We start from the raw sequence: 26397 nt of genomic DNA on the forward strand, positions 1-26397 counted from the left end.
ACCGTTTCAAATCCAAAGTGCTGGAGTACAGAGCCAAAACAACAACAAATGTGTCACTATCCTAATACTTTTGGAGCTCACTGTATATACAACATGTGTCTAGGTAAAAGAGCATGAAGCTTGGCAGCCATATCCAGGGCAAGCCTGAGCTGGAGTGAAATGTAATGAAACCAATTCCTACCAGACAGTAGTGTGGCCTGATGCTTCATTCACAAACACACACTAAAAAACACTCACACACACACACACACACACACACACACACACAATGTCTTCAAAAACGACAGTGCAAAAGTCTAAATGGATCCCACTGTTACACGTTCCCTGTAGAACAGCATCCACCATCTTTAAGGTCCCCCTGAAAATGAAACACCGATATGGATTAGTGAAATAACAGAGGTGTCCATTGTGTCACTAGGAGCAGATATTCTGTTGTTTAGAGCCTAAACGTAGGACAGCATTACTATACTACTGTGAAGGACTGAGCTCTTCACTACAAGGATATTGTTTAGTTAATGTATTTATTGCTTATTTATCGGATAAACCAAGTTGTTTGCAGAATCCCTTTCATTTCAACCATTCCTCATTCCATGCAATTAATACTATAGCTGCAATGTCAATTACGCAGAATTGTATTAGTGGAAACATAGGGCAGGGGTTCCCAAACTTTTTTGCTTTGTGACCCACCAATTGAGGTGTCTTGAGTAGCGACCCACCATAAGGGTTGAGCAGTAAAAAAAAAAACGGACAGATCAAAGAATAAGTAAAAAAGATTGAAATGTTAACACCAATTAACACCCACCCGCTTAACCCGGAAGCCAGCTGCACCAATGAGGAAACACCGTTCAACTGACGACCAAAGTCAGCCTGCAGGCGCCCGGCCCTCCCCTAACCCGGACGACGCTGGGCCAATTGTGCGCCGCCCTATGGGACTCCCGGTCACGGCCGGTAATGACACACGGCCGGTAATGATCGAACCCCAGGCTGTATTGACGCCGCAACACTGCAATGCAGTGCCTTAGACCGCTGCGCCCCTCGGGAGGCCCCTTTCTTTGAGTGGATGTTTGAATACAGGTGTGGTCCCTCTGACCTAATTATTGAAGGAACTATTTTAACAGCAGGTGTGTCATTATTTGAGAGATCCTTGTGTGTGTGTGTAAGGTTAGCCACAGTTTTCTGTCTGTTTTCAACGTTTTCTTTGTTAGAGTGTCGGCCAGCTCTCAACTACCTATACAAAAGTAATTAAACAAGCATTTACATTTACATTTTAGTCATTTAGCAGACGCTCTTATTCAGAGCGACTTACAGTTAGTGAGTGCATACATTTTCATACTGCACTAACCATTTCATCAATCATCACAATTACCAATGCTAAAACTACAGCTATGACCTCATTTCATCCTTTGTACCCCAGAGAGAGTTGCTCATGCTTACCTGCAGTGTGAGGGTGTGCTCAGCCTCTGAGAGGCCCGTGGAGCCCCAGAGGGATGGGTCCTCCTGCAGGGCCAGTGTCTGGTTGACAAACCTCAGCATGCCCGTCAGGGAGCTCATGTCCATCTCCTCCTGGGTCTCCTGCCTGAGGAGGGACTCTCTTTCTGGGTCTCTCCCCTCCCTCTCCTCCGACATTTTGTCCACCATGTAGGTGAGGGGGTTGAAGGAGAGGTCTGAGGCAGAGGCGGCCTCCAGGCGGCTGAGGCCCTGCCAGCTGTGGTCAGGCTGGTAAGGGGTGGGGGACAGAAAGGAGGTGTCCCAGGGGAGGTGTTGACCCAGGGCTTCGCGTAACGTGGCCTTCAGGTTCTGAGGGAGATCAAGGGAGGAGTCCACACTGCTGCCCTCCACGGGCCAGTCTGGAGTGTGGGTTTGGGGCGGGCGAGGAGGGGAGTAGTGTTGTATGTGTGGGGATGGAGGGGAACGGGTGTGAGAGTGAGTGGGTGGTGGAGAGTGATGGGAGAGTTTGTGAGGGGTGTGGGTGTGTGTGGGTGGGGAGGAGCGGGTGTGTTTATGAGGAGAGTGGGTGCATGAGTGAGTGTGTGGGGGAGAATGGTGGTGTGTGTGAGGGGGTGGAGGGGATGAGGGCAGGGTGATCTCTGGGTGAAGGTGGAATGTGGCATGGTGCAGCTCTGTAGCTCTCTCCAGACTGGAAATTCTGGCCTGTAGGCGGGTGACTTCTGACTCCTGTAGGAAGGGATGAGAAGAGTCAGTCATTCAGTAGCTAGGTTTTATTTTTCCACCAGAGGTGTGTTTCCATCAAACTGACTTGTTGTGGATAAAAAGCTGTGTGTGTTACATTAAAAGCACTTTTATGCGTAATTTCCCATGTTCAACCTTTCATCACATTTTCAACTCTACCGATGGTTTTGTCACAAAAACTGTTGGGATAAATAGCAAACTTGCCCAATCTGGTTTTGGGGCATGCTCTCTAGACAAGGGGTAGGTTATATGATGAGATACGGATTAGAGCAAGATTATTTGATTTGATAATTGGCAGCCAAGCGCCAGCATTCAAATAATAGTCTACCCTCGATATTTAATGAAAATGTGCATGATCACTGTGCACTGAATAATGTGAAGTTCATCATAACTAATTTAAATCTGCCTATAAACGTAATGCTTTTCTACGTCATGGTGGTAGGCCTACAACGTAACATATCATTGCATGACTCCAAGTTTATTTTGATATGATGGTTATTATATAAATATTTGTGCATAAAAGGTGTTTCCACCGCAATTGTCGCATAATCAATTTCACAGACAAAAAAACAATTATCCGCCCTTGTCCAGTGTGTTTTGTTTTGTCAACATTAGGAATTTTGTTCCCATCAGGCCTGTTGTGAGTTATGCGTCAGGTAATTCATCCACATGGAATGTTTGGATGGAAACCTGGTTACTGACAACGAGGTAAAACTATCAGCTAGGCCAAAAGTTAATAGCACCAAATAAAATTAAGGAGCGCCAGAAAAATTTATTTTTAAATCTACGAACCAAAGTGTTGGTCAGTGTTTCCCAGGGGACCCTAATCACATTTGAATAGAGGCTGCCCTGACTCCTTCACCATTTCTTAATACCTTATAGGATGAGGCAATTATTTCCTCTCTAAAATGTCCTCCATCTTGGAGGAAGACAGCACAATGAAATTGGAGTATATGTTCATGCCCAGTAGGGTGTGGGGGGGGGGGGGGGCACTTCACTAGCCCAGTCCTCCTGTACTCTACCTTGATGAGCAGGGCCTCGCGGGCGCTCTGCAGGCTGGTCTGGTTGGTGTGGAGCTGGGCTTGCAGGTGGGCCACCTGGGCCCTGGTCTGCTCTAGCTGCAGCTGGCTCTGCTGCAGTCTGGAGGCCAGGTGCTCCTGGGAGCTCCGCAGGCTGCAGCTCATCTGCTCCGACACCTTCAGAAGCTGGCCCCGCGTCTGCTGCAGGGAGCAAAGCTGAGGGAGGGGCAATGGAGAAAGGGGAAGGAGGAGAGAGAAGTTACAGCGCGTACTCTAGGAACTTCAGCAGTTATTACATGTGTAAAATAACTGGTGATTAGGGAAATGAAGAGAAACAAAGAGGTGAAAGAGGAACTGGGGAAGAGATTGATCCAAGAGCATGGATGAGGTGATATACAGTGGGGGAAAAATGTATTTAGTCAGCCACCAATTGTGCATGTTCTCCCACTTAAAAAGATGAGAGTGGCCTGTAATTTTCATCATAGGTACACGTCAACTATGACAGACAAATTGAGGGAAAAAAATCCAGAAAATCACATTGTAGGATTTTTAATGAATTTATTTGCAAATTATGGTGGAAAATAAGTATTTGGTCACCTACAAACAAGCAAGATTTCTGGCTCTCACAGACCTGTAACTTCTTCTTTAAGAGGCTCCTCTGTCCTCCACTCATTACCTGTATTAAATGGCACCTGTTTGAACTTGTTATCAGTATAAAAGACACCTGTCCACAACCTCAAACAGTCACACTCCAAACTCCACTATGGCCAAGACCAAAGAGCTGTCAAAGGACACCAGAAACAAAATTGTAGACCTGCACCAGGCTGGGAAGACTGAATCTGCAATAGGTAAGCAGCTTGGTTTGAAGAAATCAACTGTGGGAGCAATTATTAGGAAATGGAAGACATACAAGACCACTGATAATCTCCCTCGATCTGGGGCTCCACGCAAGATCTCACCCCGTGGGGTCAAAATGATCACAAGAACGGTGAGCAAAAATCCCAGAACCACACGGGGGGGCCTAGTGAATGACCTGCAGAGAGCTGGGACCAAAGTAACAAAGCCTACCATCAGTAACACACTACGCCGCCAGGGACTCAAATCCTGCAGTGCCAGACGTGTCCCCCTGCTTAAGCCAGTACATGTCCAGGCCCGTCTGAAGTTCGCTAGAGTGCATTTGGATGATCCAGAAGAGGATTGGGAGAATGTCATATGGTCAGATGAAACCAAAATGTAACTTTTTGGTAAAAACTCAACTCGTCGTGTTTGGAGGACAAAGAATGCTGAGTTGCATCCAAAGAACACAACACCTACTGTGAAGCATGGGGGTGGAAACATCATGCTTTGGGGCTGTTTTTCTGCAAAGGGACCAGGACGACTGATCCGTGTAAAGGAAAGAATGAATGGGGCCATGCATCGTGAGATTTTGAGTGAAAACCTCCTTCCATCAGCAAGGGCATTGAAGATGAAACGTGGCTGGGTCTTTCAGCATGACAATGATCCCAAACACACCGCCCGGGCAAAGAAGGAGTGGCTTCGTAAGAAGCATTTCAAGGTCCTGGAGTGGCCTAGCCAGTCTCCAGATCTCAACCCCATAGAAAATCTTTGGAGGGAGTTGAAAGTCTGTGTTGCCCAGCGACAGCCCCAAAACATCACTGCTCTAGAGGAGATCTGCATGGAGGAATGGGCCAAAATACCAGCAACAGTGTGTGAAAACCTTGTGAAGACTTACAGAAAACATTTGACCTGTGTCATTGCCAACAAAGGGTATATAAAGTATTGAGAAACTTTTGTTATTGACCAAATACTTATTTTCCACCATAATTTGCAAATAAATTCATTACAAATCCTACAATGTGATTTTCTGGAAAAAAAATTCTCATTTTGTCTGTCATAGTTGACGTGTACCTATGATGAAAATTCCAGGCCTCTCTCATCTTTTTAAGTGGGAGAACTTGCACAATTGGTGGCTGACTAAATACTTTTTTCCCCCACTGTATACAGTAGAGCCCTCAAACTCAACTCTGGATCTCGAAGCCAGTTCCACTGTGTTTTTTTCCATTCTTCCCCTCTAAATCAGGGACTGATTTAGACATGAGACACCAGGTGGGTGCAATTAATTATCAGGTAGAACAGAAAAACATCAGGCTCTGGTAGAATACCCCTACAGTAGAGGATGACAGAAACAAAGAACAATGGAGAAAGAGGAAGATGGAGTGTGCGTGAGAGAAAGAGACAAGACAAATGGACAGACAGAGACAGTGACTGAAACAGAGACAGACAGAAACAGTGACTGAAACAGAGACAGACAGAGACAGTGACTGAAACAGAGACAGACAGTGACTGAAACAGAGACAGACAGATACAGTGACTGAAACAGAGACAGTGACTGAAACAGAGACAGACAGGCTGTACTACAGAGACAGTGACTGAAACAGAGACAGACAGGCTGTACTACAGAGACAGTGACTGAAACAGAGACAGACAGGCTGTACTACAGAGACAGTGACTGAAACAGAGACAGACAGGCTGTACTACAGAGACAGTGACTGAAACAGAGACAGACAGGCTGTACTACAGAGACAGTGACTGAAACAGAGACAGACAGGCTGTACTACAGAGACAGTGACAAACAGAGACAGACAGGCTGTACTACAGAGACATCCACAGTTCTTGGGCCCTGTTGTACCTCCTTGCTGTGCTGTTCCCTCTCCTGCTCCAGCTCCTGCTGTAGGGAGGAGATGGTGACTTGCAGTCTGGCCTCCCCCTGGACCCAGCGGCCCTCCCTGGCAGACAGCTTCTCCTCCAGACTCCTCACCTGCACCTCCTACATGAGACCCAACAACACAGTTAAGGTCATCATCTGACCATAAAAGAATTGACAGAAATACCACACTTTGTTATTATGGATAAACAGCAAGAATACATGGATTTATTGGGCATGACCTTTTATAAACAGCAACAAAATGAAGGTTTCACCTTTTCCCTGGCATGTTGAGTGATGCTGTCCAGCTCTCTTATCAGGCTCTCGCAGCGAGTCTGTGTGTCCTGCAGCTCTTGCGTCGTCTTCTGGAGCTCTTGCGTTGTTCTCTGCAGCTCCTCCCGACACACACGCAGGTTCTGGCCCTGCCCCAGAGAGTCCTGGAGCAAAAGGTCAAAGGTTAATCAGACGGAGCCTAGATAGTCAGTCCATAGATTTTTAAAAGCATTTCCTCTATGGATTACTCCAAATAGACTTGAAGCTTGTCATGGTTCCTTCTGTGGTTCATTCAAAAGGTTCCAAAAAGGAAACACTGAACAATGCATGATATTCCATTATGAGGTTATGATCCAGAAGCATCTTGCCAATTGCTATAGTTTCTAAGTTGTATGCTGTTGGTGGCGTTTTATTCACACCATAATTGAGGTATATAACAACTTCTCTGTTCAACGATAACTTTCAACCATTTATCTGTCCCTCCATCAGTATAATGATACCATAAGTATTTTCCCATCTTTCCAACTTATCCCTCTATCGATCAATAGATCCATTCCTCCCACCATACCTTCTCAGAATCCTCCTTCCCTTGTAGTTGTGCTTTTAGCAGGTCTAACCTCTCACTCAAAAACTCTACCTGTGGAGCCAAAACATGAAGTGGTAGTCAACAACAACAGTACTTCAGCTATATCACTATAGCAAAATGGACAGTACTTGTAACAGGAATATGCTTTCCAGGGGCAACAATGATCCCAAATGAAGAATAGAAGTCTGTGTGTAATGGGGCCTTTTACCCGTTTGTCTCGGTCTTTGATCTCTCTCTCTCTCTGGTCCAGAGCCTGCTGTAGGGACTGAACCTTCTTGTCCATCTCCAGCTTATGGTCTCTGATGGCCACATCCAACTGGCCCAGCTGAGGAAGAGGAGGGAGACACAGAGAGATAAGCTCTAAATCTGTTAGCATTCCATCCATTCAAGTTAAATAAACCTCATGTAGCACGCCATGCAATCAAATGTTGCCTCGGTTTAGTGTGTGTGTGTGCATACCAGCTGTGCTCTCTGTTGGAGCTCCCCCTGTCTCTCCTTCAATGCTGTGTCCATGTCCAACACCTCGTGGTTCCTCTCCTCCAACTCCATCTGGCTTTCCCTGTAGCACAAAGCCACACGTTACACAGGGATAGGACATCTTCAAACACACACTAACACACACCAACATGTGGATCTGGAATCATGTTTCGTGGAGCTGGGAAACCTACACACACTAAATGTTCATACATATTTGGGCTGTGAAATCACTGTACACCAGGGGCATGTTCTATTTCACACAGAAGATCTCAACATCTGATCCCAGCTGTGTAGCAGGCATTTTGTTTCAGTCACACACACACACACTGGGGGGAATCAAAGGAAAACTACTTGAGACTGTAATGCAGAGATATTGTGAGTGTTTGAGATCAACTACATTGAAGTCTAAATCACTGATCTACAAATCCCCTTGCCTCCCAAATAACTACTCATTATGTGGCCAAGACTAGTGATTCTGCGCCTTGCCTTGCTCAAACTGATCCCCTCAGCCTTTTTTAGGCCTTTACTTTTACATACATGTCTTTAATTATATTGTATCAGTGGTTGAGATGGTGGGGTTCAGCACTGTAGCTGCTCAATAGGATTTACAGATCTTCATCAGGTGTTACTGTACTTGTTTTATGTTTGATTGACAGTGAGAGATAATTGACATGTAAAACTGTCAAAGCTTCACAATAATACCTAGCCATTACATTCACCTGATTAGAACGTGCCGTTAGAAAGTTTGTGACACTGTCCACTTGTCAAGTCATATTGGCTGGGGGCATGCTGGGTGGGGGACAATTGTGTTTTTGACAAAGACGTTTACCAGATATGAACTGGTTGGTATCAGACTGAGGGTTTGAAACCATAGCAGACAGATGATATTGTATTTGGAATGGATGTAAAATCCTGTTGTGCTTGGTATCAGTGTGGGTTGTGTGTCTGTCTCTGTGTGTGTGTGTCTGTGTGTGTGTGTGTGTGTGTGTGTGTCTGTGTGTGTGTGTGTGTGTGTGTGTGTACCCAAAGCAAATGCTGTTTGTTCACTGACTGCAACAAAGCCTCAAAACAATACACAATTTATATATTATAAAAATATATTATGACATATATCAACAACATAATATAGCATGATACATATTATGAATGACAGAGACTAACTCAGCCAGAGACGAACTACACATGGATAGCCTATCCTCAAGTCAGGTTTTAGTGCAAAGAAAAGTTATGCTTTCAACATTGCAACTAATTCTCAACAAATAAAATATGCACAGTACATAATATTTACTTTACAAATAGGATACATATTACATACAGTATATTATATTTACTTTTCATATAATCAAAAGTCACAGTTAAAGAAAAACAAGGTAATCCAAAATCAATTCTTCTTAAATCTGACCCATATCTGATTCAGTCTTCCCAAATCGCCTGTCAACGACGTCTCAGACAAATCCCCAGCGCTCGACCGGTCAGTGGTTGCCATGGTTACACAGGCCATTGAAGGTGCGTGTGACTTCCGGTGTGCTGCCAGCGCTTCTTCAATTAAACGTGGGATGAAATAGGTTGCAAAAATGAACTATGAATACCTTTACCTTCAAACTAACCCTGCATTTTCCATAAAAAAATGTACTTGGGGTGGGGGACTTTTATTTATGTTCTGAGTTTATTTTGTTTAGGAAGCATTTCCTAAAGATTTGAGGGGAGATGTGTTTTGTTCAGCAGAGCAACAAATGGACACCACTGGTCAAAGGTGTGTGTCTGTCGGGTGGTTGGCAGAGAGAGGCTCACCTGAGCTCGGCGGACAGTTTCTCCAGTGATGTCTGTCGTTCGTCTGCGCTGAGCTGCGTGCGCTGTAACAGGTCTCTCAGCTCCTGTAGGTTCTCTAGGGTGTCGTGCATCTCACCGCGCACCCCCTGTAGCTGTCCCTCCAGAGTCTGCGCCCGCTGCACAGAGTTCCGCCTGTCCTCCTCACAGCGGTGGAGCTTCTCCTCCAAGTCCACAACTGCATGGAGGGGGGGAGGAGGAGGAGGAGAAAGGGTTTCCACAATGACTATAGATGTGATAAAGAGGTCAATGGAACGCAGACCGTGGGGGATATATACAGTAATCACGAAAAATCTAAATAAAATTGAATGAATGACTGAAGGTTTGAAGAAATAAAGACTGACATAAATAAATTAAATCCCCCCAGTTTGTCTTACCCGCGTCATTCTTCTTCTCCAGTAGGCCCTGGGTCTGCTTCAGGGTCTCCTCCATGCAGCTGAGCTGGGAGGACTTCATGCTGGCATCCCGCCGCAGCCTTTGCAGCTCCTGCTCCATGGATGACAGCTCCCCACGACACTTATTCATCTCAGACGACAGCTGACTGGAATACACATGCACACACAGTTAGTTAGCATACAAGTATCCTCACACAGATAAAATACATGTACAGGTACAGACATGCAGAGATTCACACCCTGCACTCACACACATCCTAGACACCCTCCATCTGGCGCCTACCGAACTGTGCACAAATGTGCCCCCATTAGGAATCCTCTCCGCAACCTAGACCCCTGCACGACCCGCAAGAAAATGGAGCCAACTCAGGCTCTATATGACTTGGACCGAACTAGAGTACTAACTGAGTAATAATAACTAGAGTACTAACTGAGTAACTATAACTAGAGTACTAACTGAGTAACAATAACTAGAGTACTAACTGAGTAACAATAACTAGAGTACTAACTGAGTAACAATAACTAGAGTACTAACTGAGTAACAGTAACTAGAGTACTAACTGAGTAACAATAACTAGAGTACTAACTGACTAACAATAACTAGAGTACTAACTGAGTAACAATAACTAGAGTACTAACTGAGTAACAATAACTAGAGTACTAACAGAGTAACCTGACGTAGAGTACTAACTGAGTAACGAGAGTTAGAACTGAGTACGATCCGAGTATCGATCCTTCCTAAGTAGCGACTTAATAGACAAAGCAATGTGCTTTCCTAGTCAAAGTGCTCCTCTATGCTTTGCTACGCTCTTTTAATAAGTGTTCAACTCCACCCTAAGTGAAGCTCCCTAAGCGCTCTCTCTAAGGAGGATGCTTCAGAGAGTGGAGCGCTGTATATATACCCATGACAAGGGAGAGTGTGGCGTGGGGGACAGTAAACCCTCTGGTTGTAGAGGCACTAGAGTCATGGGACTGTCTTATTCTGTCAGCACTATGCCGATGGGAACATTTCTCTCCTTCTCGCCCTTTCTGTTACAGGGCAGGAGCTGCTCTGTCTGGATTGAACTCCAACAACTTCCATTGAACAACAGTACGGTATGGTTCAGTGTGGCACAATGGCTTGAGGGTTATTTTAAACTAAACTTTTCATGGATCAGATATCAAAACATGTGTTTGTTTTCAGGGTAAACAAACAAATAAGCATATTTGAATGGCTTGATTAACGAATCAGACGTTAATGCAATGTCTGAATTAAATTACATTTAGTGAATTGTGTGACTGAAGCGTTCTATCACAAACTAAGTATAGACAAATATGTTTAATTTGAATGAATAAAAATCTTCTGTCTAGTCTTACGTGACAGAGCCAGAGAGCTGTGCAGCCTGTCTCCTCTTCTCTTGCACCTCCTTGTCAGCCTCCTGCACCTCCTTCTCTCTCCTCCTCAGCTCCTCCTCCAGAGACAAGCGCGCACGCTCCAACTCCTGCTCCAACGCAGACACCTGGCAACAAATATCATTCATATTATATATTAATATCCCATACTCAATTAGTAATATCATGTTTAAGCACTATCCTGAACATAGGCTACAAATACCGTAATACAACTGGTTTTACTTTACAGTAAGTTGCATTTATACCTGTGTATAGTAGTCATGGAGACAAACATTTTTTGTTGTTGTTTTGCTATGTGTTTTTCTTACAGTAAAATACCCAATTACATGATTCACCTTAAAACAAATGGAAGACTTGATGATAACCTAGTTGACAAAGGTTTACACAGAAAGCATGTTGCCTGTGGGAAGTTCAGCTCTCATGTCCCCTGTCAAGCCACACTTTGTAGACAGAAAAGTCCTGCCCGCAAGTTCATAGATTTATATCGGCTTTGGTAAATGGAGTCATTGTACTATGTTCTTGTTGTGAGGGAAGTTTGAGAAAGAAAAAGGAACACTCTCACACGAACAATGTTGCAAGAACATGTGAAATGATTAGCTCCCATGATTATAACCACATAAAGGTCCCTGATAAGTTAAATACTCAAATGTATTGAAGTGAATGCATTGAATATATGCATTTGCTTTTCAGGGGATGTTATTGGAAGCACTTTAACACTGAAGTCAATAGAATAGGCTGTGTCCTGCTTATTCAGTTGCATGAAGACCCATGAAGACTACTGACCATTGACATACAACCTGGGTCTCTCCATCAAATGTCCATGTCCCGGTAGCTAGCTCCATGAAAAATGTTTTACCTTCGGTATCACTGCAATGTCAGCGTTCTCCCTGTCTACAAGACACATATTCCTACCTGCCGTCTAGGTAGAGTATTTCTCAGTCTCTCCAGCAGGCTTCCGTACCTGTCCCTGTAGCTGGCTCTGGCTTTCCTCCAGTTCGGCCACACGGGTGCTGCTCTCCTGTAACATGCTCTGCTGCCGCTGCAGGGAGTACTGGAGCTGGACACACTGCTCACTGGAGCGACTACACACCAGAGTACTGCCACGCAACTCCTCCCGCAGAGACGACAGCTGTGGAGTATAGCGGGACAGGGGGTTACACACACACACATGGACTGTCACACACGCACACACAACAAAGTGAGACACACGCACACACACACACACACAAGCATGGTAGCAGAGACTGTCAGACAGTCACAATGGAGTATAAGCAACAGGTAGGTACCAGCATGTAACACAGACACACACCTCTTGGATCTTGACGTCCAGCTGTCTCTGATAGCGCTCCTTAGCGTCCTCCATCTGCAGTAGGTAGGAGCTCAGCTCATCTCTGCAGGACGACAGGGCTGTCTCCAGCTGCCTCACCTGAAACACAGACACACAACATACTCATGTCAAACGGTCATGTTATATGTTCTGTATTGATGTCAAACATACATGTTATTTTTCCTTGCCACCTTGCCATACATCCTTGTCAATGATCTACGGTAAGATAACAGTAAGACATTCGATTTGATTTTGATATGTCATCACCAAGCACAAGACTGTTACTGTAGTAATTGTTCAATCACACGTGTTTGTAGACTACAGTACATACAGTTGATATGCATTTAAACTGAGGGCTAGAAAAACCTGGGTATAGCATTCAGTACAGTATTTTCCATGTATTGTGCACCAACCTTGGTGGAAGACTTTGTGGCCTGCTCTTTGACACTCTGTAGAGCCTCCTCACTGTGTCTCACTGTGGTCTCTCTCTCCTGGTGATGGGTACATTGAGGTTTCATGAAAAGGTACAGAGCACACAAGCAAGACATTCAAGGTCGCCAATCTCATTACATTAACGCTATGGATTCATGTACGGTCATGAAATGTCATTTAATGAGTGTTCTGGCACAAAATGGCTGCCGGGCCATGCATCCCAGTTACATAGTAGTGGTGGATGAGAGGATGTGTAGTCTGAAACTGTATAGCTGTGGTGGCTCTGACCTGCGTGAGCTGGTCCAGGGAGACCTGCAGCAGGTGGGCTGTGCTCTGGGCCTCGTGTCTCTCCCTCTGGGCACAACACACAGCCTGCTCCAGCTCTGAGACCTGGGCCCGGGTCTGGTCCAGAGAAAACTGCAGCTAGAGACAGGGAAGGAGCAAGAGCGAGAGACAGGGACAGAGGCAAAGAGTTAAAAAGGGAGAAAGCCAATACTACTGAGAGAGTCCACAACTACATTTGACTTTTGCTTGATTCCATTATTTGATCTCCAGCACATGTCCAAAAACATTGGGTGTGCATATGTTGTTCTCTTTCCTAGAACGATAAAGGAAATGAGATAAGGGAGAGTGAGACTGTCAGGATGATAAAAGTCACAAAGATAAAGTGACACAGGAAGTTGATGATAAATCAGGAACTGTCTATAAGAATGAGGAAGAAAGACAGTGAAATTAATAAATCCACACACAAACACAAGACTCACCACTTTCACTCTGTCCTGCAGCTCCTTGCACTGGTCAGCACAGTCCTTTTTACTTTTGTCCAGAGCCTGCTGGAAGTCCCTCTGCTTCTTGGTCATCACAGACTGGTAGTGCTGGATACCACTTGTCTTCTCCTGGGGTGAGAGAAAGAGAGAAGTAGAGAAAGAGAATGAGAGAGTAGCTCATTACAATGAGCATCCTTTATGAGTCACTTAATGTGACGTGTGTGTGTGTGTGACGTGTGTGTGTGTGTGTGTGTGTGTGTGTGTGTACCAGCAGCTCCTGCTCCAGCTGAGTGTTCTTCAGGGCGGCCAGCGAGTAGGCAGAGCTCTTCTCCTGCAGCTGTTTCTCCAGAGCCGCCACACGAGCGCTCTTCTTCTTCAACTGTAGCAGGACAGCAAGACCACCATAGGGAGACAGTCAGAATTCAACAGATACGACTCACACCTCAGACACACGCACCCTATCATGCGTACAAGCGCGACAACAAACAAACACCGACAAAGCTAAACATTCGCTAGTGCAGGTCTACACACTCAGACTACATGTTGTTGTGTAAAACAAAGCCAAGCTCTAGTCCATCTGTGTTGGCAGATCTGACAGAACCGCTACGTCCACTGGAAGGCCAGATGAACCATCACTACTACACTTATCCATTCACTAGTAGCTTAGTGGTAGCTTAGTGGTTAAGAGCGTTGTACCAGTAACCGAAAGGTCGCTGGTTCTAATCCCCAAGCCGACTAGGTGAAAAATCTGTCGATGTGCCCTTGAGCAAGGCACTTAACCCTAATTGCTCCTGTAAGTCGCTCTGGATAAGAGCGTCTGCTAAATGACCAATTTAATTTTAATTTAACTACAGATCTGCAAACTCAGAAGGGATAAGGGAAGAGGCAGCGGCTGGTGGTTTTGGACTCGGCACACCTCTCCCCTTCCCAACTCATTCTCCTCACCTCCTTCTCGGCATCGGTAGCCTGGCTGGCCCTCTCTAGCAGCTCGCTGTGGACCTGCTGGTAGTGAGAGGCCCTCTGGGCCATGGAGCTGTGCAGGGAGGAGACCTCCTCCTGGGCTTTAGACAGCCTCTCCTGGAGCCTGGAGGCCAGGGAGCTTTGTCTGCCCCGCTCTGCCTCCACCGCCTGGAGCACTGGGAGCAGCTGCTGGTAGTGCTCACCTGGAGGAGTGGGGAGAGGGGGGAGGGAGGGGTGTAGAGGGAAAAGGGGGAGATGGATGGATTGGAAGAGGGGGTAGGTAGAAGAGAGCGAGATAAAGAAAAATCACTCACAGCCCAACAACCACAGGCAACCAAATAAATACATCAACTTAGCTCAAAGATATACATCTGGTTCACAAGAGGACGGCTCATAATAATGGCTAGAATGGCGTGAATGGAACTGTATCAAACGTGTGTGCTACCATTCCATTCTAGTCATTACTATGAACCCGTCCTCCCCAATTAATGTGCCACCAGCTGCCTGTGATTTGGTTGTACTGTACACACACCTGGCTTGGGTCGGAGTAGGTCTGTAGTTCCTGTGTAATCCACTGGGGGCAGCATACAGGGCTTCACACAGAGCGGTCCCTCATCGCCCTGTAACAACACAACCCCATCAAGTGTCTAAACAAGGATCTCCCTATCGCTTTGAGATGCCCCCCAAGTTGTTTGTCTGTGTTTGTGCATGCAAATATATGTCTGAATGGGAGTGAGTGTGTGTGTGTGTGTGTGTGTGTGTGTCTATGTACGTGCGTGTGTATGTGCGCGCGTCCCCAATCCTCCATACCTCTCGGAGATGCAGCAAAGCCAGTATGCTCTCCAGACTAGCTAATTCAGCCTGGCTCTGCTGGGCCTCTCTCTGGCATTGGGCCAGCCTGTGTTCCTGGCACTGGGTGAGGGCCCGGAGGTCCTCTGTCTCCCTGTGGAGAGAGGTCAGCTCCCTGGCCGCCAAGGCCCGCTCCCCCAGCTCCATCTCCAGCCGCGAGGCCCGCTGGGTAGCCTCCTCCAGACGTCCCTGAAGCTCAGAGGTTTTTGTGTTGAGTGTGCGTGCCTGGGTGATCTCCTCCTTCAGCTCACTGGAGAAAGAGATGGTTTTAATTACATATATCGTTAGAAATATTTGCTAATATATTGAAAATTAAATACAGAAATAACTCATTTACATACACTACCGTTCAAAAGTTTGGGGTCACATAGAAATGTCCTTGTTTTCCATGAAAACGTATATAAAATTTGTTTGAATAGGAAATATAGCAAAATGAATAGGAAATGTAGTCATTGACAAGGTTAGAAATAATTATTTTTAATTGAAATAATAATTGTGTCCTTCAAACTTTGCTTTCGTCAAATAATCCTCAATTAGCAGCAATTACAGCCTTGCAAACCTTTGGCATTCTAGTTGTCAATTTGTTGAGGTAATCTGAAGAGATTTCACCCCATGCTTCCTGAAGCATCTCCCACAAATTGGATTGGCTTGATGGGCACTTCTTACGTACCACACGGTCAAGCTGCTCCCACAACAGCTCAATAGGGTTGAGATCCGGTGACTGTGCTGGCCACTCCATTATAGACAGAATACCAGCTGACTGCTTCTTTCCTAAATAGTTCTTGCATAGTTTGGAGCTGTGCTTTGGGTCATTGTCCTGTTGTAGGAGGAAATTGGCTCCAATCAAGTGCGGTCCACAGGGTATGGCATGGCGTTGCAAAATGGAGTGATAGCCTTCCTTCTTCAAGATCCCTTTTACCCTGTACAAATCTCCCACTTTACCACCACCAAAGCACCCCCAGACCATCACATTGCCTCCACCATGCTTGACAGATGGCATCAAGCACTCCTCCAGCAGCTTTTCATTTGGTCTGCGTCACACAACTGTTCTTCTTTGTGATCCGAACATCTCAAACTTCAATTAGTCTGTCCATAACACTTTTTCCCAATCTTCCTCTGTCCAGTGTCTGTGTTCTTTTGCTCATCTTAATCTTTTCTTTTTATTGGCCAGTCTGAGATATGGCTTTTTCTTTGCTACTCTGCCTAGAAGGTCAGCATCCCGGAGTCGCCTCTTCACTGTTGACGTTGAGACTGGTGTTTTGCGGGTACTATTTAATGAAGCTGCCAGTTGAGGACCTGTGAGGCGTCTGTTTCTCAAACTAGACACTAATGTATTTGTCCTCTTGCTCAGTTGTGCACCGGGGCCTCCCACTCTTCTTTATATTCTGGTTAGAGCCAGTTTGCGCTGTTCTGTGAAGGGAGTAGTACACAGCGTTGTACGAGATCTTCAGTTTCTTGGCAATTTCTCGCATGGAATAGCCTTCAATTCTCAGAACAAGAATAGACTGACGAGTTTCAGAAGAAAGTTATTTGTTTCTGGCAATTTTGAGCCTGTAATCGAACCCACAATTGCTGATGCTCCAGATACTCAACTAGTCTCAAGAAGGCCAGTTTTATTGCTTCTTTAATCAGCAAAACAGTTTTCAGCTGTGCTAACATAATTGCAAAAGGGTTTTCTAATGATCAATAAGCCTTTTAAAAGGCATGGATTAGCATGGATTAGCAAACACAACGTGCCATTGGAACACAGGACTGATGGTTGCTGATAATGGGCCTCTGTACGCCTATGTAGATACAGTGGGGAGAACAAGTATTTGATACACTGCCGATTTTGCAGGTTTTCCTACTTACAAAGCATGTAGAGGTCTATAATTTTTATCATAGGTACACTTCAACTGTGAGAGACGGAATCTAAATCAAAAATCCAGAAAATCACATTGTATGATTTTTAAGTAATTAATTTGCATTTTATTGCATGACATAAGTATTTGATCACCTACCAACCAGTAAGAATTCCGGCTCTCACAGACCTGTTAGTTTTTCTTTAAGAAGCCCTCCTGTTCTCCACTCATTACCTGTATTAACTGCACCTGTTTGAACTCGTTACCTGTATAAAAGACACCTGTCCACACACTCAATCAAACAGACTCCAACCTCTCCACAACGGCCAAGACCAGAGAGCTGTGTAAGGACATCAGGGATAAAATTGTAGACCTGCACAAGGCTGGGATGGGCTACAGGACAATAGGCAATCAGCTTGGTGAGAAGGCAACAACTGTTGGCGCAATTATTTGAAAATGGAAGAAGTTCAAGATGACGGTCAATCACCCTCGGTCTGGGGCTCCATGCAAGATCTCACCTCGTGGGGCATCAATGATCATGAAGAAGGTGAGGGATCAGCCCAGAACTACACGGCAGGACCTGGTCAATGACCTGAAGAGAGCTGGGACCACAGTCTCAAAGAAAACCATTAGTAACACACTACGCCGTCATGGATTAAAATGCTGCAGCGCACGCAAGGTCCCCCTACTCAAGCCAGCGCATGTCCAGGCCCATCTGAAGTTTGCCAATGACCATCTGGATGATCCAGAGGAGGAATGGGAGAAGGTCATGTGGTCTGATGAGACAAAAATAGAGCTTTTTGGTCTAAACTCCACTCGCCGTGTTTGGAGGAAGAAGAAGGATGAGTACAACCCCAAGAACACCATCCCCACCGTGAAGCATGGAGGTGGAAACATCATTCTTTGGGGATGCTTTTCTGCAATGGGGACAGGACAACTGCACCGTATTGAGGGGAGGATGGATGGGGCCATGTATCGCGAGATCTTGGCCAACAACCTCCTTCCCTCAGTAAGAGCATTGAAGATGGGTCGTGGCTGGGTCTTCCAGCATGACAACGACCCGAAACACACAGCCAGGGCAACTAAGGAGTGGCTCCGTAAGAAGCATCTCAAGGTCCTGGAGTGGCCTAGCCAGTCTCCAGACCTGAACCCAATAGAAAATCTTTGGAGGGAGCTGAAAGTCTGTATTGCCCAGCGACAGCCCCGAAACCTGAAGGATCTGGAGAAGGTATGTATGGAGGAGTGGGCCAAAATCCCTGCTGCAGTGTGTGCAAACCTGGTCAAGACCTACAGGAAACGTATGATCTCTGTAATTGCAAACAAAGGTTTCTGTACCAAATATTAAGTTCTGCTTTTCTGATGTATCAAATACTTATGTCATGCAATAAAATGCAAATTAATTACTTAAAAATCATACAATGTGATTTTCTGGACCTCTACATGCTTTGTAAGTAGGAAAACCTGCAAAATCGTCAATGTATCAAATACTTGTTCTCCCCACTGTATGTGTGTGTATATATATATATATATATATATATATATATATATTTTACATACATACACACACACACACACACACACACACATATATATAAAACACACACACATACATACATACACACATATCCTTTTTTAAATTAGATTTCCCTTCATTACTTTACAACCCCACCACCCCTTCCGCAATTGGAGTAAACTAGTGAACAACAACGCTTAGGCCTCTACTTCCAGCCCAAACATACTATATACAGTGGGGGAAAAAAGTATTTAGTCAGCCACCAATTGTGCATGTTCTCCCACTTAAAAAGATGAGAGAGGCCTGTAATTTTCATCATAGGTACACGTCTACTATGACAGACAAATTGAGAAAAAAAATCCAGAAAATCACATTGTAGGATTTTTTTCAAAATCGGCAGTGTATCAAATACTTGATCTCCCCACCGTATATACTTATTATGGACACAGTATGCTTTACATTAGTTATCTTGTTGTTATTAGTTGTTGTTATTAGTCCCATCTTTCAGCTCCATTCAACACCTCCCATCTACCTCTTAACACCATCCATATTGGATTTCTATTTGCCATATATTTTTCAACTGTACTGTGATGTGATGTTTTACAAAAGTTCTGAACCTTTCTATTCTCATTGTTTCTACAGATCGTAAATTGAAAATTAAATGTTTTGCTTAAAGTATTATTATTTTATTGATCGATTGACTATGACTTTTCAGATCACCCAGTAATGTTATCTGCAGGGTTAGCTCCAAGTAAATATTGCAATCCTTTAGCCATTCCTGGACCTGTGTCCAAAAACAAGCTACAAATGGACAGTACCAAAACAAATGATCTAATGATTCTGTCTTTCGCAGCAAAATCTGTAGAGCTGGGAAGATTGTACCCCCCATATAAATAACATTCTATTGGTAGCAAGAATTTTATATAATAATTTAAATTGAAAAATTCTAAGTTTTGAATCCGGCGTCATTTTGCGTATCAATTCATAAACACTATGCCATGGAATCGGTACGTCAAAAATCTCTTCCCAACTATTTTGCAATCTATATGGGACGTCCTTAAATGAAACTGGTATACTTTTTTATTTATCACAATTTTCTTTAACCAATTATATTCTTTAATGCAAGGCCGACAGACAAGTTCCTTACTTTTTCCCCCTTCCACTTTCCTTTTCCATTTTCGCGGTAATGCTGCAATTATTTGGTTGTAATTTTGGGTAGAGCAGACATTTCCATATGTTATTGTTAGCTGCATGTGTGACATAACTCCACCAGTCCTACCGATTATATCATTTACGAAGATTATAATTTTTGTTGTAAATTTTGTCAACAATTTTTTTTTTTTTTTTATCAATTAGTATAATTGAGTTTAACCACAATATTTGTTGCATTATTTGTTCTGTCGTTTCTGGAGGATTAAATTGAAATTGCAACCAATTTTCTATGGCTTGTTTTAGAAATAGTGATATTTGGGAAATTATTTCCTTTTCAAATAACTGAAAGTGAGAGGTTGTAATCTGAATAAAGGGGAAAAGGCCATTCTTGAACATTGGGTGAGACAATCTTACTAATTTGGTAGAGAACCAGTTCGGATTTAAGTATAACTTTTGTATGACTGAAGCTTTTAGTGATAGGTCTAATGCTTTAATATTTAATAATTTCTGTCCTCCGAATTCATATTCATTATATAAATAGGCCCATTTAATTTTGTCTGGCTTGCCGTTCCAAATAAAATGGAATCTTTTTTTCTCATATACATTTTTAAAAAACTGTTCGCTAGGCGTAGGCAAGACCATAAGCAAATAGGTAAACTGGGATAATACTAAAGAGTTAATCAGGGTGATTTTTTTGCATGTAGTCCTCTGTAGCTTAGCTGGTAGAGCACGGCGCTTGTAACGCCAGGGTAGTGGGTTCGATCCCCGGGACCACCCATACACACCAAAAAAAATTATGCACGCATGACTGTAAGTCGCTTTGGATAAAAGCGTCTGCTAAATGGCATATTATTATTATTTTTCCACAAATAGACAGGTATTTACCTTTCCATGGTAGCAAGATCTTATCTATTTTGGCTAACTTTCTATTAAAATGTATTGGAGTGTGATCATTTATTTCATTTGGGATATGTATTCTGAGTTAATCCACATCACCATCAGACCATTTTATTGGTAAACTACATGGTAAAGTAAAAGTTGTATTTTTTAGTGATCCAATACGTAATATAGTACATTTATCATAATTTGGTTGTAATCCAGAGAGGTTAGAAAATGTATCTAGATCCTCTATTAGGCTGTGGAGGGATTCAAGTTGTGGATTTAAAAGAAAACATGAATCATCAGCGTACAATGACACCTTTGTTTCTAAGCACTGGATTTCTAATCCCTTGATATTATTGTTGGATCTGATTTTAATAGCTAACATCTCGATGGCAATAATAAATAGATATGCCGATAGCGGACAACCTTGTTTCACTCCTCTTGACAGTTTAAAACTTTCTGAGAAATAGCCATTATTTACTATTTTACACCTAGGGTTACCCCAATGGTTTTAACCCAATTTATAAGAGATTCTCCAAAATTGAAATGCTCCAGGCATTTATATATGTTATATACGAAGTCTCCCGAGTGGCGCAGTGGTCTAAGGCACTGCATCGCAGTGCTAGCTGTGCCACTAGAGATCCTGGTTCGAATCCAGGCTCTGTCGTAGCCGGCCACGACCGGGAGACCCATGGGGCGGCGCAAAATTGGCCCAGAGTCGTCCAGGGTAGGGGAGGGAATGGCCGGCAGGGATGTAGCTCAGTTGGTAGAGCATGGCATTTGCAATGCCAGGGTTGTGGGTTAGATTCCCACGGGGGGCCAGTATGAAAAAATGTATTCACTAACTGTAAGTCGCTCTGGATAAGAGCGTCTGCTAAATGACTAAAATGTAAATGTAAATATATAATCCTCAGTCGTACTTTATCAAATGCCTTTTCAAAGTCTGTTATGAATAGTAGGCCTGGTTTCCCAGATTTTTCATAGTGTTCTATTGTTTCCAGTACTTGCCTTATATTATCTCCAATGTATCGTCCATGTAAAAAACCTGTCTGATTAGAATGAATAACGTCCAACAATACCTTTTTAATTCTATGCGCTATACATTTTGCTAGAATTTTTGCATCACAACACTGAAGAGTAAGGGGCCTCCAATTTTTTTAATGGACTGGATCTTTATATTTTCCACTTGTATCCTGTTTCAGTAATAATGAAATCAGACCTTCTTCTTGAGTGTCTGATAATCTACCATTTACATAGGAGTGGTTAAAACATGCTAATAACGGTTCTCTGAGTATATCAAAAAAGGTTTGGTATACCTCGGCTGGTATGCCATCCAACCCTGGAGTTTTCCCGGACTTAAAGTCTTTAATTGCATCCAGAAGTTCCTCCTCTGTAATTTCACCTTCACATGAGTCTTTCTGTATGGCTGTTAATTTTACATTATCAATAGAAAAAAAATCTCTACAATTAGCTTCAGTTAGAGGAGATGGAGGCGACTGAAACGAAAACATATGCTTAAAGTACTTTGTTTCCTCCTTCAAAATATAAATTTGGTGAATCATGGGTGACTCCATCATTTGTAATCAGTTTCAGTACATTCTTTTTGGTAGCATTCCTATGTTGAAGATTAAAAAAGAATTTGGTTCATTTTCCCCCATATTCCATCCAGTTTGCTTTAAAAATCAGTTATAAATTCCTCTGTCCTAGTTAAAAACAAGTTATCATCCAATAGGCTTTGATAGTAGTCAAGACGACTAGCTTGATTGAGTCTCCGCCATGTATATCTCACTAGATCAGGATATTTAAGCCTCCATATATCTACATGACATTCACGATTTCCTTAAGAGCATGAGGGTGATTGTTTGTAGTGTGATTTCCTTTACGGTCCATTGAGCTATTTAAAACGGTATTATAATCTCCCACCATAATAATAGAGTCTTGAATTGCTTACAGAGTTGATCATTTATTATATATATTGTCAAAGAAGTGTGGATCATCATTATTTGGTCCGTAAAGGTTAAATGAGCCATATCTGTTTATGGTCCAATAACATATTTAAAATAATCCATCTACCTTGCGTATCTGTTTGCACAATTTGCACATTCGGATCGAAATTACTGTTAATTAATATCATCACCCCTTTTGAGTTTCTTTGCCCATGGGAGAAGTAGATTTGGCCCCCCCCATTCCTTTTTCCACGCAACTTCATCTAGAATTGTTGAATGAGTTTCCTGTAAACAATAGATATTATATTCCTTCTCTTGGAGACATGTAAATATTGTTCTTCTTTTGTTATTATCTGCTAAGCCATTACAATTATAACTGGCTATACTTATTTCACCACATACCATAATGGGATACAAGTTTCAAATCTATTTATCATTATATATGTTTGTAAATTTACCAATAAAAAATACCATAGCGATTGACTGTCCATATAGCTGTACCATGATAATTGCATTGCTACTAAGTAACCCTCCAATTGTTCTCCACTAATTCCCCCGCTAAAGCCCCTCCCCATCCCAAGTTGGGCCATCATCCCAGTGACCAGCATACCACCCCCGTCCCCCGAGAGGCCAGGACCCATCCATCGAAAACAGCACACAGTGCCACCCACAAAACAGAAGCAGGTCAACCACCAAAAGCATTTCCAATGCTCTCACCTCAATATATATATGTGGGATAAACATACACGCACATACTCTAACACACTCAACCCCTTTCCTCCACAATAAGATCAGATGCTCAACGGTTGTTACATCCCAGAGCCCAACTCAAGAAAGGACCTGATTTACGAATGCATATACAGTTACAGCTGTTTGAGAAAGCATGCAAGATTGAGCAAAAATGGACAACAATGTGAGATTTGATTAATCTATTTAATCTATGTCAAGTCCTAGGTGATGGAGATCAGATCCACCCTATTCCCCTGAGACACAAACACTCTGGTCCCCCGTTGTAACCATTTTCCCCAAGCATCTCCGTGCAGTCAGACCTTTGATTATTTTGTGCCACCTGGGCCACAATAATAAGCCCCCTCTCTGATTGTCTGAGTGTGACCCCCTCCCCATGGGTTACTGCAGCCAGTGTTGCCAGCACTGCCACTACCTGGGTGGGGGTACCCCACCGGCTAGGTACAAGGTCGTCAAGGTTCTCATTAGCAGCTTAGTGACCGTTTCTTTTAGTTTTTTTGTATCTTTCTCCATTATCGCAGCTTTTCCGTCACTCATTTCAAGACTCGTCTTCAACTCTTTTACATCATTACTGACCAACTCTAGTATGCATGCTTTGTAATGTTTCTAAAACAAATGTATAACTAGTAAGTAGTGGTATATTGAAACAAAACGGCAGAAATACTTTGAAAACAGCTACTGCAGAATGTATTTAGCTATAAATGTGATCATACGCAACTATTTTTATTCACAAATGCGAGTGAAACGTGTGCACTGTGGAGCCCTGACCACCCACCAACGTGGCTGGTGAAATATACATATTACCCGCCAATGCCAAAATCTACCCGCATTTGGCAGGTGGTACTTTTAGGCCCTGGTGATGATAATGCCCACACCCACCTGATGGTTTGGCCCTGCTCCTCTCGCACTCTCTCCATCACGGTGCACTTGCTCTCCAGCTCCTCTCTCTCTCGGTCACACACTATCAGACTCTCCTTCAGTTTGCTCTCGCTCTCCATGACCTTGGAAACACAGTCAAGCCATAATGTCAAAGGGTCGGTCACTACTAATTATTTACTCTGCTGAACTAAGTAAGGCTTCAATGAGATACCTTTTTCAGCTTAATGGAAATATTTGTCTTGTAGTCTTTGAAAGCGTCTGTGAGTTTCTCTGCATTTCGAAGGGCTTGGTTCCTTTGTTGCTCCGCTCTGTAAGAAACGAGACAGCTCAGTGCACTGTCGTTATTTCACACTAAAATACATGGTTATGACCGTGAATGAGCAACAAGTGTCAGTGTTTTCCTTAGCTAGATTGTTGCCTATGTCCAGGCACAAAGGGCCTGAAGGAACATCCTAGGATGCCAGCACCAAAATCCATTGAAAACAATAGGGGGCAAATTATTTTAGATGGGGAGAAACAAAGCTAAAACAAAGTAATGCAAGAGGAAACAAGTGTCAAGTGTTACCGTTTTCCTTGTCTGGTTGTGTCGGTAAGCTCTGTTCTGAGCATGCTCAGTTCGTCTCTGAGCTCGGCTACCTGTCTGTCACTCTGGGCTGCTGCCTGCTGGCTCTGCTCTGCCTTCAACTCTGCAGTCCTAAATCAACAACAAGTCAACAACAACTACAACATTCAATTCAGTTCTATTTTCATTCTGAAAAAGATATTGGAAAATACAAATTCAGTGAGACTTAACTTAATTACAATCTTACATTTAAGGACACGGCAATAAAAAAGATGCCAACTGACCGGAGTTCTTTGGCCTGGGCCTCCACCTCGGCCTCCAAGCCCAGGATCTGCTCCCTCATGACGGTCACACTGGAGGTCTTAGCCCCTACTGTGGAGCCCAGGAGACGGACCTGAAGGAAGAGCAGATACACAGACCATTTAGCATCTCTCCTAGCGAATGTCAATGATCTTTACATTCATGGTTGTTCTCACTTAGTACCTTGGTTTTAGAGCTGGCCAGTTCAATCTGGGCCGCCTCCAGGTCACTGATGAGCTGTCTGTTCTCCACAGCCAGGGAAGCATTCTCCTGACGCAGGCAGCCTAGCTTCTTCCTGAGGGGGGCAACCTCCATCTCCACTGCCCTGGATGAGGAGCACTGCTGGATACAGAGGTATAGACAGGTTAAGACATGAACCACAAACCCAACACACACACACACACACACAGACAAGAAACACACTCAACTCACAATAATGTTACGCAAACAGACAAAGTCTGTGACATTATAGCTAGAGCAGAGTTAGTGCACAAACGACCACACACATACATAGTGACATACAGTAACATATACTGGTCCACCTCTAAATAAAGGGGATGTCTCTCTCTCTCTCACCCTGGAGTCAGTACTGGGTAGGCTTTCACAGGCCTGTCTCTCAGCTGTCCTACTCCTGTGGAGGGGTCGCTCAAGATTTGGGTTGCCAGGTGGAGGATGAGGGACATCAGGCCGCTGCAGGTCCTCTAGAGACAGAAGACCTGGCAACCCATCGACTAAACTCTTCTCAGAGCGCTCACTGTGACTTTCATGTCCTGAGTGACTGGGAGGATGGAGAAAAGACATGTCAAAGTAAGTGTTACACCTGTTGGACTTTCAGAGGACCTAACAGTCTGTTTGTCAATTGGGCTATGTGCGTGAGGAAATTACATTTTCCTGGCTTTGGCCACCATGACTGGCACCTACCTGTGACTAAGTGGGGAAATCACGTTAGCCATGTCTATTGTGATAGTTAGCAGCTAAATTAGCGTCGCTTACCTTAATTGTTCTCCCAAACTTTGCAAACTAATCTCAGTCAATCGTAATTGATTCCTTAAACTTGCCACATCTTCGACAAGATCCTCATCGTTGTTATTAAACATTGGTGGGTGTCATTTGCACACGCTAACGTTAGCTAGCTAGCTAACATCAACAACTCGCTAGCCAGTTTATCAATCACCAGGTTGCTAGGGTTCTTGTTAGCTAGCTAGTTAGCTAACTGACGCTGTATAGCAAAGATATGCAGTGGTACTCTGGATAAAGTTAGTTAGCTAGCTAGTGTAATAGGTAAATACGCGGTGATCTTTTAAAAGGAAAGGTTCATAATGTTTAAAAATCGTTTACTGCTTGACAGTTCAATCGGCTCACTGCCAAAATCTAAAC

The 26397-nt window shown here is 43.7% G+C and overlaps 1 protein-coding gene across 1 annotated transcript; it reads right to left on the reverse strand.

Moving 5' to 3' along the window:
• Positions 1–313: 313 nt before the first annotated feature.
• On the reverse strand, positions 314–26117 carry LOC311150495 (uncharacterized protein; the record flags this gene model as incomplete). Its single annotated transcript, XM_084187990.1, is given in 28 exon segments — positions 314–358; positions 1435–2175; positions 3213–3425; positions 5899–6036; positions 6189–6350; positions 6755–6823; positions 6981–7097; positions 7232–7331; positions 9041–9254; positions 9454–9617; positions 10828–10970; positions 11825–11992; positions 12173–12289; positions 12604–12681; positions 12911–13045; positions 13387–13518; positions 13658–13768; positions 14335–14552; positions 14882–14969; positions 15122–15127; positions 15130–15448; positions 24159–24280; positions 24370–24466; positions 24724–24852; positions 25005–25114; positions 25204–25359; positions 25597–25798; positions 26014–26117. Coding segments are annotated over 28 exon segments (4398 nt in total).
• Between the last annotated feature and the right edge of the window lie 280 nt (positions 26118–26397).

Source organism: Coregonus lavaretus, assembly GCF_964263955.1.
Source record: "Coregonus lavaretus genome assembly, chromosome: 23".
Classification (NCBI taxonomy): Eukaryota; Metazoa; Chordata; class Actinopteri; order Salmoniformes; family Salmonidae; genus Coregonus; species Coregonus lavaretus.